Consider the following 20,554-nt stretch of genomic DNA (forward strand, 5'->3'; position numbering starts at 1 on the left):
TTCACCCGAGTGTCCAAAACATGAGTCCACAAACCCGATGGCATAACCACAAAGTTGATCATGGGACTGGGGCCCAGGGTGTCCTGGTGCCAAGTGCACATATGGACACACTTCTGTTTAAACATTTTGGGAAATCTGTGACCAGCACTAAAGTCCAACAACAAAACACCACTCGGGTTCAGATCCGGGTGGCCGTTCCTCCCAATCACGCCTCTCCAGGTTTTGCCAACGTGAGTGTTGAAAGTCCCCCAGTAGAACAAGGGAATCACTTGGGAGAGCACTCTCCAGTACTCCCTCTAGTGAATCCAAAAGGGTGGGTACTCTGAGCTGCGTAAGCACTGACAACAGTCAGGACCTGTCTCCCCACGCGGAGGGAAGTTAGTCCACGGGTTCAACTCCAACGTGCAGGCTCGGGGCAACAAGTATTGCCACCCCAGCCCGTCGTCTCTCACTGCTGGCATCATAACTGTGAGAATGTGAAATGATATAATAAAAAAGAATATGAATATTAAAGACAGCGTCCTACCAAAGAGTTTCAAGTGTTTGTGCTTAGAGACCGAAGCAACGTGTCTCACTGCTGCGTCCTCTCGGCCCTTCAAGAAGTTTCTTGGCAACGCTGCAGAACCTGAGGAGACATAATGATGAGTGGATAATAACTGAATGAATATTACATGGTCTTATAAAACATGTTGTCTGGATATTGACTGTCCATCCATCCATCCTCTTCACTTATCCCAGGTGGGGTCGCAAGCAGGGAAGCCCAGACTTCCCTCTCCCCAGCCACTTCGTCCAGCTCCTCCCGGGGGATCCCGAGGCGTTCCCAGGCCAGCTGGGAGACATAGTCTCTCCAACGTGTCCTGGGTCTTCCCAGTGGCCTCCTACCGGTCGAGACGTGTCCTAAACACCTCCCTAGGGAGGCGTTCGGGTGGCATCCTGACCAGATGACCCAACCACCTCATCTGGCTCTTCTCCATGTGGAGGAGCAGCAGTTTTACTTTAAGCTCCTCCCGGTAAGAGAGCTTCTCACCCTATCTCTAAGGGAGAGACCCGCCACCCGGCGGAGGAAACTCATTTCGGCCGCTTGTACCCGTGATCTTGTCCTTTCGGTCATAACCCAAAGATCATGACCATAGGTGAGGATATAAACGTAGATCTTGTACCCGTGATCTTGTCCTTTAACCCAAAGATCATGACCATAGGTGAGGATAGGAACGTAGATCTTGTACCCGTGATCTTGTCCTTTAACCCAAAGATCATGACCATAGGTGAGGATAGGAACGTAGATCTTGTACCCGTGATCTTGTCCTTTAACCCAAAGATCATGACCATAGGTGAGGATAGGAACGTAGATCTTGTACCCGTGATCTTGTCCTTTCGGTCATAACCCAAAGCTCATGATCATATGAGGATGGGAACGTAGATCGACCGCTAAATTGAGAGCTTTGCCTTCCGGCTAAGCTCCTTCTTCATCACAACGGATCGATACAGGGTCCGCATCACTGCAGACGCCGCACCGATCCGCCTGTCGATCTCACGATCCACTCTTCCCTCACTCGTGAACATGACCCCAAGGTACTTGAACTCCTCCACTTGGAGCAAGATCTCCTCCCCAACCCGGAGATGGCACTCCACCCTTTTCCGTGCGAGAACTATGGACTCAAACTTTGAGGTGCTGATTCTCATCCCAGTTGCTTCACACTCGGCTGCGAACCGATCCAGTAAGAGCTGAAGATCCTGGCCAGATGAAGCCATCAGGACCACATCTTCTACAAAAGGTAGAGACCTAATCCTGCAGCCATCAAACCGCATCCCCTCAACGCCTTGACTGCGCCTAGAACCTCTGTCCATAAAAGTTATGAACAGAATCGGTGACAAAGGGCAGCACTGGCGGAGTCCAACCCTCACTGGAAACTGGTCCGACTTACAGCCAGCAATGCGGACCAAGCTCTGACACTGATCATACAGGGAGTGGACCAAGTTCTGACACTGATCATACAGGGAGTGGACCAAGTTCTGACACTGATCATACAGGGAGTGGACCACCACAATCAGACAGTCCCATACCCCATACTCTCTGAGCACTCCCCACAGGACTTCCCAAGGGACACGGTCCAATGCCTTCTCCAAGTCCACAAAGCACATGTAGACTGGTTGGGCAAACTGAAGTGCAGTAGGGATGTAGTAGTAGTATGAAGTACTTATGAAGTAGTAGTACCTCTGAGACAGAGGAAGGACAAGAAGTCTTCAGTTTTGGGCGGACATCTTCTCAAACTGCTGACAAGCGTGAAGTTGTGTCGTGTTGACGTCCTCTGTAGTGGACATGGAGAAGTGGGCGGAGACTGGGCAAACTTTCTCTGTGCTTGCACTTTTGGCCTACAAGCACAAACACACTCATGTCAACACAAGTCATTGTTGTAGTTTTTACCCTAGGGCCACAACATTCATCAGCGTGTAATTCTTCTCATTGTAATACTTGTACTTTTTTTTTATTCATTCATTTATTACTTTTACTTTTTTAATTCATTACTTGGCTTTTTTTAATTTAATATTAATTCATTACTTGTACTTTTTTAAATTAATTTATTTCATTTCTTGCATTTTTTTTAATTAATTTAATTTCATAGTGGATCACATTGTGGACTAAAGAAGACACAAACATAGTGGATCACATTGTGGACTAAAGAAGACACAAACATAGTGGATCACATTGTGGACTAAAGAAGACACAAACATAGTGGATCACATTGTGGACTAAAGAAGACACAAACATAGTGGATCACATTGTGGACTAAAGAAGACACAAACATAGTGGATCACATTGTGGACTAAAGAAGACACAAACATAGTGGATCACATTGTGGACTAAAGAAGACACAAACATAGTGGATCACATTGTGGACTAAAGAAGACACAAACATAGTGGATCACATTGTGGACTAAAGAAGACACAAACATAGTGGATCACATTGTGGACTAAAGAAGACACAAACATAGTGGATCACATTGTGGACTAAAGAAGACACAAACATAGTGGATCACATTGTGGACTGAAGAAGACACAAACATAGTGGATCACATTGTGGACTAAAGAAGACACAAACATAGTGGATCACATTGTGGACTAAAGAAGACACAAACATAGTGGATCACATTGTGGACTAAAGAAGACACAAACATAGTGGATCACATTGTGGACTAAAGAAGACAAACATAGTGGATCACATTGTGGACTAAAGAAGACACAAACATAGTGGATCACATTGTGGACTAAATAAGACACAAACATAGTGGATCACATTGTGGACTAAAGAAGACACAAACATAGTGGATCACATTGTGGACTAAAGAAGACAAACATAGTGGATCACATTGTGGACTAAAGAAGACACAAACATAGTGGATCACATTGTGGACTAAAGAAGACACAAACATAGTGGATCACATTGTGGACTAAATAAGACAAACATAGTGGATCACATTGTGGACTAAAGAAGACACAAACATAGTGGATCACATTGTGGACTAAAGAAGACACAAACATAGTGGATCACATTGTGGACTAAAGAAGACACAAACATAGTGGATCACATTGTGGACTAAAGAAGACACAAACATAGTGGATCACATTGTGGACTAAAGAAGACACAAACATAGTGGATCACATTGTGGACTAAAGAAGACACAAACATAGTGGATCACATTGTGGACTAAAGAAGACAAACATAGTGGATCACATTGTGGACTAAAGAAGACACAAACATAGTGGATCACATTGTGGACTAAAGAAGACACAAACATAGTGGATCACATTGTGGACTAAAGAAGACACAAACATAGTGGATCACATTGTGGACTAAAGAAGACAAACATAGTGGATCACATTGTGGACTAAAGAAGACACAAACATAGTGGATCACATTGTAGACAAAGAAGACACAAACATAGTGGATCACATTGTGGACTAAAGAAGACACAAACATAGTGGATCACATTGTGGACTAAAGAAAACACAAACATAGTGGATCACATTGTGGACTAAAGAAGACACAAACATAGTGGATCACATTGTGGACTAAAGAAGACACAAACATAGTGGATCACATTGTGGACTAAAGAAGACACAAACATAGTGGATCACATTGTGGACTAAATAAGACACAAACATAGTGGATCACATTGTGGACTAAATAAGACACAAACATAGTGGATCACATTGTGGACTAAAGAAGACACAAACATAGTGGATCACATTGTGGACTAAAGAAGACACAAACATAGTGGATCACATTGTGGACTAAAGAAGACACAAACATAGTGGATCACATTGTGGACTAAAGAAGACACAAACATAGTGGATCACATTGTGGACTAAAGAAGACACAAACATAGTGGATCACATTGTGGACTAAAGAAGACACAAACATAGTGGATCACATTGTGGACTAAAGAAGACACAAACATAGTGGATCACATTGTGGATTAAAGAAGATACAAACATAGTTGATCACATTGTGGACTAAAGAAGACACAAACATAGTGGATCACATTGTGGACTAAAGAAGACACAAACATAGTGGATCACATTGTGGACTAAAGAAGACACAAACATAGTGGATCACATTGTGGACTGAAGAAGACACAAACATAGTGGATCACATTGTGGACTAAAGAAGACACAAACATAGTGGATCACATTGTGGACTAAAGAAGACACAAACATAGTGGATCACATTGTGGACTAAAGAAGACAAACATAGTGGATCACATTGTGGACTAAAGAAGACACAAACATAGTGGATCACATTGTGGACTAAATAAGACACAAACATAGTGGATCACATTGTGGACTAAAGAAGACACAAACATAGTGGATCACATTGTGGACTAAAGAAGACAAACATAGTGGATCACATTGTGGACTAAAGAAGACACAAACATAGTGGATCACATTGTGGACTAAAGAAGACACAAACATAGTGGATCACATTGTGGACTAAATAAGACAAACATAGTGGATCACATTGTGGACTAAAGAAGACACAAACATAGTGGATCACATTGTGGTCTAAAGAAGACACAAACATAGTGGATCACATTGTGGACTAAAGAAGACACAAACATAGTGGATCACATTGTGGACTAAAGAAGACACAAACATAGTGGATCACATTGTGGACTAAAGAAGACACAAACATAGTGGATCACATTGTGGACTAAAGAAGACAAACATAGTGGATCACATTGTGGACTAAAGAAGACACAAACATAGTGGATCACATTGTTGACTAAATAAGACACAAACATAGTGGATCACATTGTGGACTAAAGAAGACACAAACATAGTGGATCACATTGTGGACTAAAGAAGACAAACATAGTGGATCACATTGTGGACTAAAGAAGACACAAACATAGTGGATCACATTGTGGACTAAAGAAGACACAAACATAGTGGATCACATTGTGGACTAAATAAGACAAACATGGTGGATCACATTGTGGACTAAAGAAGACACAAACATAGTGGATCACATTGTGGACTAAAGAAGACAAACATAGTGGATCACATTGTGGACTAAAGAAGACACAAACATAGTGGATCACATTGTGGACTAAATTAGACACAAACATAGTGGATCACATTGTGGACTAAAGAAGACACAAACATAGTGGATCACATTGTGGACTAAAGAAGACACAAACATAGTGGATCACATTGTGGACTAAAGAAGACACAAACATAGTGGATCACATTGTGGACAAAGAAGACACAAACATAGTGGATCACATTGTGGACAAAGAAGACACAAACATAGTGGATCACATTGTGGACTAAAGAAGACACAAACATAGTGGATCACATTGTGGACTAAAGAAGACACAAACATAGTGGATCACATTGTGGACAAAGAAGACACAAACATAGTGGATCACATTGTGGACTAAACATGAATGTGTGAATGTCCACACCAACCCCGAAACATGAATGTGTGAATGTCCACACCAACCCCGAAACATGAATGAGTGAATGTCCACACCAACCCCGAAACATGAATGTGTGAATGTCCACACCAACCCCGAAACATGAATGTGTGAATGTCCACACCAACCCCGGAACATGAATGTGTGAATGTCCACACCAACCCCTGAACATAAATGTGTGAATGTCCACACCAACCCTGAAACATGAATGTGTGAATGTCCACACCAACCCTGAAACATGAATGTGTGAATGTCCACACCAACCCCGAAACATGAATGCGTGAATGTCCACACCAACCCCGGAACATGAATGCGTGAATGTCCACACCAACCCCGGAACATGAATGCGTGAATGTCCACACCAACCCCGGAACATGAATGTGTGAATGTCCACACCAACCCCGAAACATGAATGTCCACACCAACCCCGAAACATGAATGTGTGAATGTCCACACCAACCCCGAAACATGAATGTGTGAATGTCCACACCAACCCTGAAACATGAATGCGTGAATGTCCACACCAACCCCTGAACATAAATGCGTGAATGTCCACACCAACCCTGAAACATGAATGTGTGAATGTCCACACCAACCCTGAAACATGAATGTGTGAATGTCCACACCAACCCTGAAACATGAATGCGTGAATGTCCACACCAACCCCGGAACATGAATGCGTGAATGTCCACACCAACCCCGGAACATGAATGTGTGAATGTCCACACCAACCCCGGAACATGAATGTGTGAATGTCCACACCAAACCCGGAACATGAATGCGTGAATGTCCACACCAACCCTGAAACATGAATGTGTGAATGTCCACACCAACCCCGGAACGTGAATGCGTGAATGTCCACACCAACCCTGAAACATGAATGTGTGAATGTCCACACCAACCCTGAAACATGAATGTGTGAATGTCCACACCAACCCTGAAACATGAATGTGTGAATGTCCACACCAACCCTGAAACATGAATGTGTGAATGTCCACACCAACCCTGAAACATGAATGTGTGAATGTCCAGGTGTCAAAAGGCTGACCTGGGATCAGGGTCAGGGTGCTGGCACTGGGGGCGTGTCTGCAAAGACCAGCTCCAGCTGGGACCGCCAGACAACAATGGCCGACGTCGACCGACACCATTCAACACGGAACCTGACACACATCAATAATAACTGTCACTTATTGATCTCATCTTATCAATACTATATATATACACACGTACGTAGTATATACAGTACATATGGTGAGTATATACAGTACACATGGTGAGTATATACAGTACACATGGTGAGTATATACAGTACACATGGTGAGTATATACAGTACATATGGTGAGTATATACAGTACATATGGTGAGTATATACAGTACATATGGTGAGTATATACAGTACACATGGTGAGTATATACAGTACACATGGTGAGTATATACAGTACACATGGTGAGTATATACAGTACACATGGTGAGTATATACAGTACATATGGTGAGTATATACAGTACACATGGTGAGTATATACAGTACATATGGTGATTATATACAGTACATATGGTGAGTATATACAGTACATATGGTGATAGTATATACAGTACATATGGTGATAGTATATATACAGTACATATGGTGAGTATATATACAGTACATATGGTGAGTATATACAGTACATACGGTGAGTATATACAGTACATATGGTGATAGTATATACAGTACATATGGTGATAGTATATATACAGTACATATGGTGAGTATATACAGTACATACGGTGAGTATATACAGTACATATGGTGATAGTATATACAGTACATATGGTGATAGTATATATACAGTACATATGGTGAGTATATACAGTACATATGGTGATAGTATATACAGTACATATGGTGATAGTATATATACAGTACATATGGTGAGTATATACAGTACATATGGTGAGTATATACAGTACATATGGTGAGTATATACAGTACATATGGTGAGTATATTACAGTATATATGGTGAGTATATACAGTACATATGGTGAGTATATTACAGTATATATGGTGAGTATATACAGTACATATGGTGAGTATATACAGTACATATGGTGAGTATATACAGTACATATGGTGAGAGTATATACAGTACATATGGTGATAGTATATATACAGTACATATGGTGAGTATATACAGTACATATGGTGAGTATATACAGTACATATGGTGATAGTATATATACAGTACATATGGTGAGTATATACAGTATATATGGTGAGTATATACAGTACATATGGTGAGTATATACAGTACATATGGTGAGTATATTACAGTATATATGGTGAGTATATACAGTACATATGGTGAGTATATACAGTACATATGGTGAGTATATTACAGTATATATGGTGAGTATATACAGTACATATGGTGAGTATATACAGTACATATGGTGAATATATACAGTACATATGGTGAGTATATACAGTACATATGGTGAGTATATACAGTATATATGGTGAGTATATACAGTACATATGGTGAGTATATACAGTACATATGGTGAGTATATACAGTATATATGGTGAGTATATACAGTACATACGGTGAGTATATACAGTACATACGGTGAGTATATACAGTATATATGGTGAGTATATACAGTACATATGGTGAGTATATTACAGTACATATGGTGAGTATATACAGTATATATGGTGAGTATATACAGTACATATGGTGAGTATATACAGTACATATGGTGAGTATATACAGTACATATGGTGATAGTATATACAGTACATATGGTGATAGTATATATACAGTACATATGGTGAGTATATACAGTACATATGGTGATAGTATATACAGTACATATGGTGATAGTATATATACAGTACATATGGTGAGTATATACAGTACATATGGTGATAGTATATACAGTACATATGGTGATAGTATATATACAGTACATATGGTGAGTATATACAGTACATATGGTGATAGTATATACAGTACATATGGTGATAGTATATATACAGTACATATGGTGAGTATATACAGTACATATGGTGAGTATATACAGTACATATGGTGAGTATATACAGTACATATGGTGAGTATATTACAGTATATATGGTGAGTATATACAGTATATATGGTGAGTATATACAGTACATATGGTGAGTATATTACAGTATATATGGTGAGTATATACAGTATATATGGTGAGTATATACAGTACATATGGTGAGTATATACAGTACATATGGTGAGTATATACAGTACATATGGTGAGTATATTACAGTATATATGGTGAGTATATACAGTATATATGGTGAGTATATACAGTACATATGGTGATAGTATATACAGTACATATGGTGATAGTATATATACAGTACATATGGTGAGTATATACAATACATATGGTGATAGTATATATACAGTACATATGGTGAGTATATACAATACATATGGTGATAGTATATATACAGTACATATGGTGAGTATATACAGTACATATGGTGATAGTATATATACAGTACATATGGTGATAGTATATATACAGTATATATGGTGATAGTATATATTACAGTACATATGGTGATAGTATATATACAGTACATATGGTGATAGTATATATACAGTACATATGGTGAGTATATACAATACATATGGTGATAGTATATATACAGTACATATGGTGATAGTATATACAGTACATATGGTGATAGTATATATACAGTACATATGGTGAGTATATACAGTATATATGGTGAGTATATACAGTACATATGGTGATAGTATATATACAGTACATATGGTGAGTATATACAATACATATGGTGATAGTATATATACAGTACATATGGTGAGTATATACAATACATATGGTGATAGTATATATACAGTACATATGGTGAGTATATACAGTACATATGGTGATAGTATATACAGTACATATGGTGATAGTATATATACAGTACATATGGTGATAGTATATATACAGTATATATGGTGATAGTATATATTACAGTACATATGGTGATAGTATATATACAGTACATATGGTGATAGTATATATACAGTACATATGGTGAGTATATACAATACATATGGTGATAGTATATATACAGTACATATGGTGATAGTATATACAGTACATATGGTGATAGTATATATACAGTACATATGGTGAGTATATACAGTACATATGGTGAGTATATACAGTACATATGGTGAGTATATAACAGTACATATGGTGAGTATATAACAGTACATATGGTGAGTATATTACAGTATATATGGTGAGTATATACAGTATATATGGTGAGTATATACAGTACATATGGTGAGTATATACAGTACATATGGTGATAGTATATACAGTACATATGGTGATAGTATATATACAGTACATATGGTGAGTATATACAATACATATGGTGATAGTATATATACAGTACATATGGTGAGTATATACAATACATATGGTGATAGTATATATACAGTACATATGGTGAGTATATACAGTACATATGGTGATAGTATATACAGTACATATGGTGATAGTATATATACAGTACATATGGTGATAGTATATATACAGTATATATGGTGATAGTATATATTACAGTACATATGGTGATAGTATATATACAGTACATATGGTGATAGTATATATACAGTACATATGGTGATAGTATATATACAGTACATATGGTGAGTATATACAATACATATGGTGATAGTATATATACAGTACATATGGTGAGTATATACAGTACATATGGTGATAGTATATACAGTACATATGGTGATAGTATATATACAGTACATATGGTGATAGTATATATACAGTACATATGGTGATAGTATATACAGTACATATGGTGATAGTATATATACAGTACATATGGTGATAGTATATATACAGTACATATGGTGATAGTATATATACAGTACATATGGTGATAGTATATATAGATATAAAGAGATGAAGTTGTCACCTATCATGGCTTTAGTGGAGCGTGTCCTGGCTGGAACCAGAAAGTTTTGTGCTGCAGTACTCCTGGTATTTACTTGTGTACTTGTTGTGTACTTGGACTTCAACTTGTGCATCTTGTGGGAGCGTAACTTCCTGCTGGACTTCTTGCACAAAGTGTGCACACGTTGTGCACACTTTGTGTAGTGTTGTGTACTTGGACCTGATGGTTGTGTACTTGGACCTGATGGTTGTGTACCTGGACCTGATGGTTGTGTACCTGGACCTGACGGTTGTGTACCTGGACCTGATGGTTGTGTACCTGGACCTGATTGGGTGTACTTGTGTTGTACCGCTTGCATCTTCTTCTTCCTCTGCAGCCTGTCAGACACTCGCTGAGCCGCCTTCTGACGCGTGCGCCGTGCACACGCAGGGCGTGCACGTGCAGAGTGTGCACGTGCAGGGCGTGCACGTGCAGGGCGTGCATGTGCTGCACGGCGCCCGTCTCGGAACTCTCTGAGCGACAGGAAAAGTACTTTACGTACCAGACGCTCTTCACACCACGGCATGCCGTCACTCATGTCCTGTACACATACACACAAAATACTACTTCAATAACATACTACTACTGCAATACTGTCACTCATGTCCTGTACACATACACACAAAATACTACTTCAATAACATACTACTGCAATACTGTCACTCATGTCCTGTACACATACACACAAAATACTACTTCAATAACATACTACTACTGCAATACTGTCACTCATGTCCTGTACACATACACACAAAATACTACTTCAATAACATACTACTACTGCAATACTGTCACTCATGTCCTGTACACATACACACAAAATACTACTTCAATAACATACTACTACTGCAATACTGTCACTCATGTCCTGTACACATACACACAAAATACTACTTCAATAACATACTACTACTGCAATACTGTCACTCATGTCCTGTACACATACACACAAAATACTACTTCAATAACATACTACTACTGCAATACTGTCACTCATGTCCTGTACACATACACACAAAATACTACTTCAATAACATACTACTACTGCAATACTGTCACTCATGTCCTGTACACATACACACAAAATACTACTTCAATAACATACTACTACTGCAATACTGTCACTCATGTCCTGTACACATACACACAAAATACTACTTCAATAACATACTACTACTGCAATACTGTCACTCATGTCCTGTACACATACACACAAAATACTACTTCAATAACATACTACTACTGCAATACTGTCACTCATGTCCTGTACACATACACACAAAATACTACTTCAATAACATACTACTACTGCAATACTGTCACTCATGTCCTGTACACATACACACAAAATACTACTTCAATAACATACTACTACTGCAATACTGTCACTCATGTCCTGTACACATACACACAAAATACTACTTCAATAACATACTACTACTGCAATACTGTCACTCATGTCCTGTACACATACACACAAAATACTACTTCAATAACATACTACTACTGCAATACTGTCACTCATGTCCTGTACACATACACACAAAATACTACTTCAATAACATACTACTACTGCAATACTGTCACTCATGTCCTGTACACATACACACAAAATACTACTTCAATAACATACTACTACTGCAATACTGTCACTCATGTCCTGTACACATACACACAAAATACTACTTCAATAATATACTACTACTGCAATACTGTCACTCATGTCCTGTACAACATACACAGAAAATACTACTTCAATAATATACTACTGCAATACTGTCACTCATGTCCTGTACAACATACACAGAAAATACTACTTCAATAATATACTACTGCAATACTGTCACTCATGTCCTGTACACATACACACAAAATACTACTTCAATAACATACTACTGCAATACTGTCACTCATGTCCTGTACACATACACAGAAAATACTACTTCAATAACATACTACTACTGCAATACTGTCACTCATGTCCTGTACACATACACAGAAAATACTACTTCAATAACATACTACTGCAATACTGTCACTCATGTCCTGTACAACATACACAGAAAATACTACTTCAATAACATCACTATTTTAATTACGTCACACAAATACTACAATACTATTTACTCTAAAATATCAGTATAGAACAGAATATTTAAAAATACTGTTAAATAGTATTTAGTAAAAAAAATATGTAAACATACTGTTTATTAAAAGTAGTATTTAGGAAAGAATATGTAAAAAATACTGTTAAAAGTAGTATTTAGTAAAGAATGTGTAAAAACACTGTTAATAGTAGTATCTGCTAAATAATATGTAAAGTATACTGTTAAAAGTAGTATTTAATAAAGTATATGTCAAGAATACTGTTAATAGTAGTATTTAATAAAGTATGTCAAGAATACTGTTAATAGTAGTATTTAATAAAGTAAAAAGGCAAGAATACTGTTAATAGTATTTAATAAAGTATATGTCCAGAATACTGTTAAAAGTAGTATTTAATAAAGTATATGTCAAGAATACTGCTAAAAGTAGTATTTGATAAAGTATATGTCAAGAATACTGTTAATAGTAGTATTTAATAAAGTAAAAAGGCAAGAATACTGTTAATAGTATTTAATAAAGTATATGTCCAGAATACTGTTAAAAGTAGTATTTAATAAAGTATACGTCAATAATACTGCTAAAAGTAGTATTTAATAAAATATATGTCAAGAATACTGTGAAAAGTAGTATTTATTAAAGTATATGTAAGGAATACTTTTAAAAGTAGTATTTAATAAAGTATATTTAAAGAATACTGTGAAAAGTAGTATTTAATAAAGTATATGTCAAAAATACTGTTAAAAGTAGTATTTAATGAAGTATATTTAGAAAATACTTTTAAAAGTAGTATTTAATTAACTATATTTAAAGAATACTGTTAAAAGTAGTATTTAATAAAGTATATGTCAAAAATACTGTTAAAAGTAGTATTTAATAAAGTATATTTAAAGAATACTGTGAAAAGTAGTATTTAATAAAGTATAAATCAAAAATACTGTTAAAAGTAGTATTTAATGAAGTATATTTAGAGAATACTTTTAAAAGTAGTATTTAATGAAGTATATTTAAAGAATACTCTTAAAAGTAGTATTTACAGTAGTAAAGAATAGGGGGGAAAAAGTACTCACAAATGTTTTCTTGATGATATTCCGCTTGGGTCTTTGTGTACTTTGTGTACTCATCTTGTCGCTGGACATGAATTGTCTTCTCTTGCGTTGCCATGGAAATATTCTCTATATCAAAGTAAACATGAAATATTCTAATATCAAAGTAAACATGAAATATTCTAATATCAAAGTAAACATGAAATATTGTAATATCAAAGTAAACATGAAATATTCTAATATCAAAGTAAACATGAAATATTCTAATATCAAAGTAAACATGAAATATTCTAATATCAAAGTAAACATGAAATATTCTAATATCAAAGTAAACATGAAATATTCTAATATCAAAGTAAACATGAAATATTGTAATATCAAAGTAAACATGAAATATTCTAATATCAAAGTAAACATGAAATATTGTAATATCAAAGTAAACATGAAATATTCTAATATCAAAGTAAACATGAAATATTATTGTAACATCAAAGTAAGCATTAAACCATTGATATACAAATGTGTGTATTACTTCATATACAAATGTGTGTATTACTTCATATACAAATGTGTGTATTACAAACGTGTGTATTAGAAGTAGTTTGAGGATGGTACATTGGTCATAATTCAGGTACTGGTGTTGTACTTCCTGACTTTATAAACAATAACAAAATGAGTAAAGATTTAGTGGTAATACAAAATATGGATGTAATCGTGGTAGTATCGTCTATACACCTGGTATCGTTACAGTGGATGTTTGTATAGACCCGGCCATTTGTTTACATTGAGGAGTGCTAGCTTGCTGTTATCCTGCTCCTCCAGTGATGATGCTACTTGTGTTTGTGGCCATGGAGACAAGACGAGTGGTTGAGAAGTAGCTCAAACACTGTGGAGGGACGTTAGCTAATTGTACTGCAGTGTTGTAGTGACAAAGGTGAGAAGAGAGAAACGGCTAAAACACTGTGGAGGGACGTTAGCTAATTGTACTGCAGTGTTGTAGTGACAAAGATGAGAAGAGAGAAAGAGCTCAAACACTGTGGAGGGATGTTAGCTAATTGTACTGCAGTGTTGTAGTGACAAAGGTGAGAAGAGAGAAACAGCTAAAACACTGTGGAGGGACGTTAGCTAATTGTACTGCAGTGTTGTAGTGACAAAGGTGAGAAGAAAGAAAGAGCTCAAACACTGTGGAGGGACGTTAGCTAATTGTACTGCAGTGTTGTAGTGACAAAGGTGATAAGAAAGAAAGAGCTCAAACACTGTGGAGGGACGTTAGCTAATTGTACTGCAGTGTTGTAGTGACAAAGGTGAGAAGAAAGAAAGAGCTCAAACACTGTGGAGGGACGTTAGCTAATTGTACTGCAGTGTTGTAGTGACAAAGGTGAGAAGAAAGGAAGAAAGCAGCGCAACAATGGCGGCCACACATCACGTGATCACCCACCTTCTTCAGCCGGACAGCCGAGCAGCATCAGGCCGAGCAAGGTGCTTCCAGGCCGGCACAACAACCATCACCATGTCGCCGCCGAACCTCTTTTTACCGGACCGGACTGGTACCGTACCGAGCTGTCCTGGACGATGCGCGTGCACGTGCGGCACCGCGCTCCAGTCTCTTCTACACTTCCGGTCTTTTCAGTGGGCGTGGCCTCTACTCCCGCCAAGCCCACCCATCTAATACTAGATATATAAAATAATAATACTAATAAAAACAAATGTGTGCGTCAGATATGCTTCACTTCTCCCAGAAAATACTTGGAATTAAAAATGCTTTTTGTATTCACATGTTGATTTATTTTGTAACAACATCCAATCTATTCTACACTTCCGGTCTTTTCAGTGGGCGTGGCCTCCACTCCCACCCATCTAATACTAAATAGATATATCTATAGATATTAAAATATATTATATATACATATATATATTCAATATATACACATATATATATGTATGTATATATATATACATACATATATATACATATATATATATATAAATATATACACATATATATACATATACCTATATAAATACACATATACATATATATATGTATATATACATACATACATACACATACATACATACATACATACATACATACATACATACATACATACATACATACATACATACATACATACATACATACATACATACATACATACATACATACATATATATACATATATATATATATATATATATATACACATACATACACATATACATACATATATGTAAATTTTTATAGTATATATATACATACATATACAGTATATATACATGGATGGCTAGATAGATAGATAGATGGATGGCTAGATAGATAGATAGATGGATGGATGGATGGATGGATGGATGGATGGATGGATGGATGGATGGATGGATAGATGGATAGATAGATAGATAGATAGATAGATAGATGGATGGATGGATAGATAGATGGATAGATGGATAGATGGATGGATGGATAGATGGATAGATGGATAGATAGATGGATAGATGGATGGATGGATAGATGGATAGATGGATGGATGGATAGATAGATATATAGTACTTTATTGATTCCTTCAGGAGAGTTCCCTCAGCAAAATGACAATTCCAGCAGCAGTGAACAGAATTGAGATAGAATTTAAAAAGTAAGTAAAAAGTAAATAATGGGGGTATAAATGGAAATAAAATAGAAAATATTACAATAAGAACACAAATAACAGTAAAAGAACAGTGTTCTCCCGAGCCACTTTGTCCATCCCGAGGCGTTCCCAGGCCAGCCGGAGACATTGTCTTCCCAACGTGTCCTGGGTCTTCCCCGTGGCCTCCTACCAGTCGGACGTGCCCTAAACACCTCCCTAGGGAGGCGTTCGGGTGGCATCCTGACCAGATGCCCCAACCACCTCATCTGGCTCCTCTCCATGTGGAGGAGCAGCGGCTTTACTTTGAGTTCCTCCCGGATGACAGAGCTTCTCACCCTATCTCTAAGGGAGAGACCCCCAACCGACGGAGGAAACTCATTTCGGACGCTTGTACCCGTGATCTTGTCCTGAAGGTCACAACCCAAACCTCCTGACCATAGGTGAGGATGGGAACGTAGATCTTGTACCTGTGATCTTGTCCTGAAGGTCACAACCCAAACCTCCTGACCATAGGTGAGGATGGGAACGTAGATCTTGTACCTGTGATCTTGTCCTTAAGGTCATAACCCAAAGCTCATGACCATAGGTGAGGATGGGAACGTAGATCTTGTACCTGTGATCTTGTCCTTAAGGTCTAAACCCAAAGCTCATGACCATAGGTGAGGATGGGAACGTAGATCTTGTACCTGTGATCTTGTCGTTAAGGTCTTAACCCAAAGCTCATGACCATAGGTGAGGATGGGAATGTAGATCGACCGGTAAATTGAGAGCTTTGCCTTCCGGCTCAGCTCCTTCTTCACCACAACGGATCAATACAGCGGCCACATTACTGAAAACGCCGCACCGATCCACTCTTCCCTCACTCGTGAACAAGACTCAGAAGTACTTGAACTCCTCCAGTTGGGGCAAGGTCTCCTCCCCAACCCTAAGATGGCACTCCACCCTTTTCCTGGCGAGAACTCAGACTTGGAGGTGCTGATTCTCATCCCAGTCGCTTCACTTTCGGGTGCGAACCGATCCAGTGAGAGCTGAAGATCCTGGCCAGATGAAGGCATCAGGACCACATCATCTGCAAAAAGCAGAGACCTAATCCTGCAGCCACCAACAGGATCCCCTCAACACCCTGACTGCGCCTAGAACCTCTGTCCATAAAAGTTATGAACAGAATCAGTGACAAAGGGCAGCCCTGGCGGAATCCAACCCTCACTGAAAACGGGTCCAACTTACTGCCGGCAATGCGGACCAAGCTCTGACACTGATCATACAGGGAGCGGATCGCCACAATCAGATATTCTGAGCACTCCCCAAAGGACTTCCCAAGGGACAGTCAAATTCCTTATCAAAGTCCACAAAGCACATGTAGACTGGTTGGGCAAACTCCCATGCACCCTCAAGGATCCTGCCGAGAGTACAGAGCTGGTCCACAGTTCCACGACCAAGAAGAAACCACACTGCTCCTCCTGAATCCAAGGTACGAATATCCGGCGTAGCCTCCTCTCCAGTACACCTGATGGGACCTTACCGGGAACGCTGAGGAGTGTGAAAAGGGGGGCGGGGGGGACAACAAGAATTGCCACGCCAGCCTGTTGCCTCTCACTGCGTACAACGCCAGCGTGGAAGAGAGTCCAGCCCCTCTCGTGAGAACTGGTTCCAGAGCCCTTGCTGTGCTTGGAAGTGAGCCCGACTATGTCTAGTCGTAACTGCTCTACCTGATGCACCAGCTCAGGCTCCGCCACCCCCCACCCCCGCCCTCCCAGCGAGGTGACGTTCCACGTCCCAAGAGCTAGCTTATGTAGCCGAGGATCGGATCTGCAAGTGCCCTGCCTTTGGCTGCCACCCAGCTCACACTGACCGCTCCCACGTTGCCTCTTCCAGCTGTGCCCGGCCGGACCCCATGGGAACAGGCCCGGCCACAAAGTGCTCACCATCGAGCCCCACCTCCGGACCTGGCTCCAGAAGGGGGGCCTTGGTGACTCGCGCACCTCCAGACCTGGCTCCAGAAGGAGGACCTTGGTGACTCGCGCACCTCCGGACCTGGCTCCAGAAGGGGGGCGTTGGTGACTCGCGCACCTCCGGACCTGGCTCCAGAAGGGGGCCCCGGTGACTCGCGCACCTCCAGACCTGGCTCCAGAAGGGGGGCCTTGGTGACTCGCGCACCTCCAGACCTGGCTCCAGAAGGGGGGACTTGGTGACTCGCGCACCTCCAGACCTGGCTCCAGAGGGGGGGGGGCCTTGGTGACTCGCGCACCTCCGGACCTGGCTCCAGAGGGGGGCCTTGGTGACTCGCACACCTCCAGACCTGGCTCCAGAAGGGGGCCCCGGTGACTCGCGCACCTCCAGACCTGGCTCCAGAGGGGGGCCCCGGTGACTCGCGTCCGGGTGAGGGAAATCAGAGTCCTTGTTTTTTTCTTTTTCATAAAGGTCTTTGAGCTGCTCTTTTTCTCAACCCTCACCCAGGACCTGTTTGTCTTGGGAGAAGCCCCCGGACAACATAGCTCCGAGGACCATTGGAACACACCAACTCCTCTACCTCTATAAGGTGTTTGTCTTGGGAGAAGCCCCCGGACAACATAGCTCCGAGGACCATTGGAACACGCCAACTCCTCTACCTCGAGAAGGTGTTTGTCTTGGGAGAAGCCCCCAGACAACATAGCTCCAGGACCATTGGAACACGCCAACTCCTCTACCTTGAGAAGGTGTTTGTCTTGGGAGAAGCCCCCGGACAACATAGCTCCTAGGACCATTGGAACACGCCAACTCCTCTACCTCTATAAGGTGTTTGTCTTGGGAGAAACCCCCGGACAACATAGCGCCTAGGACCATTGGAACATTGGAACATTGGAACATTGGACCATTGGAACATTGGACCATTTGTCTTGGGAGAAGCCCCCGGACAACATAGCTCCTAGGACCATTGGAACATTGGAACATTGGACCATTGGAACATTGGACCATTTGTCTTGGGAGAAGCCCCCGGACAACATAGCTCCTAGGACCATTGGAACATTGGAACATTGGAACATTGGACCATTGGAACATTGGACCATTGGACCATTTGTCTTGGGAGAAGCCCCCGGACAACATAGCTCCTAGGACCATTGGAACATTGGAACATTGGACCATTGGAACATTGGACCATTTGTCTTGGGAGAAGCCCCCGGACAACATAGCTCCTAGGACCATTGGAACATTGGAACATTGGACCATTGGACCATTGGACCATTTGTCTTGGGAGAAGCCCCCGGACAACATAGCTCCTAGGACCATTGGAACATTGGAACATTGGACCATTGGAACATTGGACCATTTGTCTTGGGAGAAGCCCCCGGACAACATAGCTCCTAGGACCATTGGAACATTGGAACATTGGAACATTGGACCATTGGAACATTGGACCATTTGTCTTGGGAGAAGCCCCCGGACAACATAGCTCCTAGGACCATTGGAACATTGGAACATTGGACCATTGGAACATTGGACCATTTGTCTTGGGAGAAGCCCCCGGACAACATAGCTCCTAGGACCATTGGAACATTGGAACATTGGACCATTGGAACATTGGACCATTTGTCTTGGGAGAAGCCCCCGGACAACATAGCTCCTAGGACCATTGGAACATTGGAACATTGGACCATTGGAACATTGGACCATTTGTCTTGGGAGAAGCCCCTGGACAACATAGCTCCTAGGACCATTGGAACATTGGAACATTGGACCATTGGAACATTGGACCATTTGTCTTGGGAGAAGCCCCCGGACAACATAGCTCCTAGGACCATTGGAAC

At 40.0% G+C, this 20,554-nt stretch overlaps 1 protein-coding gene across 4 annotated transcripts in view; it reads right to left on the reverse strand.

The window, feature by feature from the left end:
• LOC133659743 (protein Jumonji-like) overlaps positions 1-15,785 on the reverse strand; it is a 30,688-nt gene extending 14,903 nt beyond the window's left edge. Inside the window, exons 1-6 of one of the 4 annotated variants that reach the window (XM_062062411.1) lie at positions 15,584-15,785; positions 14,170-14,272; positions 10,979-11,537; positions 7,031-7,142; positions 2,216-2,373; positions 527-625 (exon numbers count right to left, since the gene is read on the reverse strand). In XM_062062411.1, coding sequence (XP_061918395.1) covers positions 527-625; positions 2,216-2,373; positions 7,031-7,142; positions 10,979-11,537; positions 14,170-14,238 — 997 coding nt within the window. In that variant the 5' untranslated portion in view covers positions 14,239-14,272; positions 15,584-15,785. Of the gene's footprint in view, positions 1-526; positions 626-2,215; positions 2,374-7,030; positions 7,143-10,978; positions 11,538-14,169; positions 14,275-15,583 lie in introns of all 4 variants that reach the window. The other 3 variants (XM_062062414.1, XM_062062413.1, XM_062062412.1) reach the window with 3 other exon arrangements.
• Between the last annotated feature and the right edge of the window lie 4,769 nt (positions 15,786-20,554).

The sequence above is a fragment of the Entelurus aequoreus genome, linkage group LG11 (assembly GCF_033978785.1).
Source record: "Entelurus aequoreus isolate RoL-2023_Sb linkage group LG11, RoL_Eaeq_v1.1, whole genome shotgun sequence".
Classification (NCBI taxonomy): Eukaryota; Metazoa; Chordata; class Actinopteri; order Syngnathiformes; family Syngnathidae; genus Entelurus; species Entelurus aequoreus.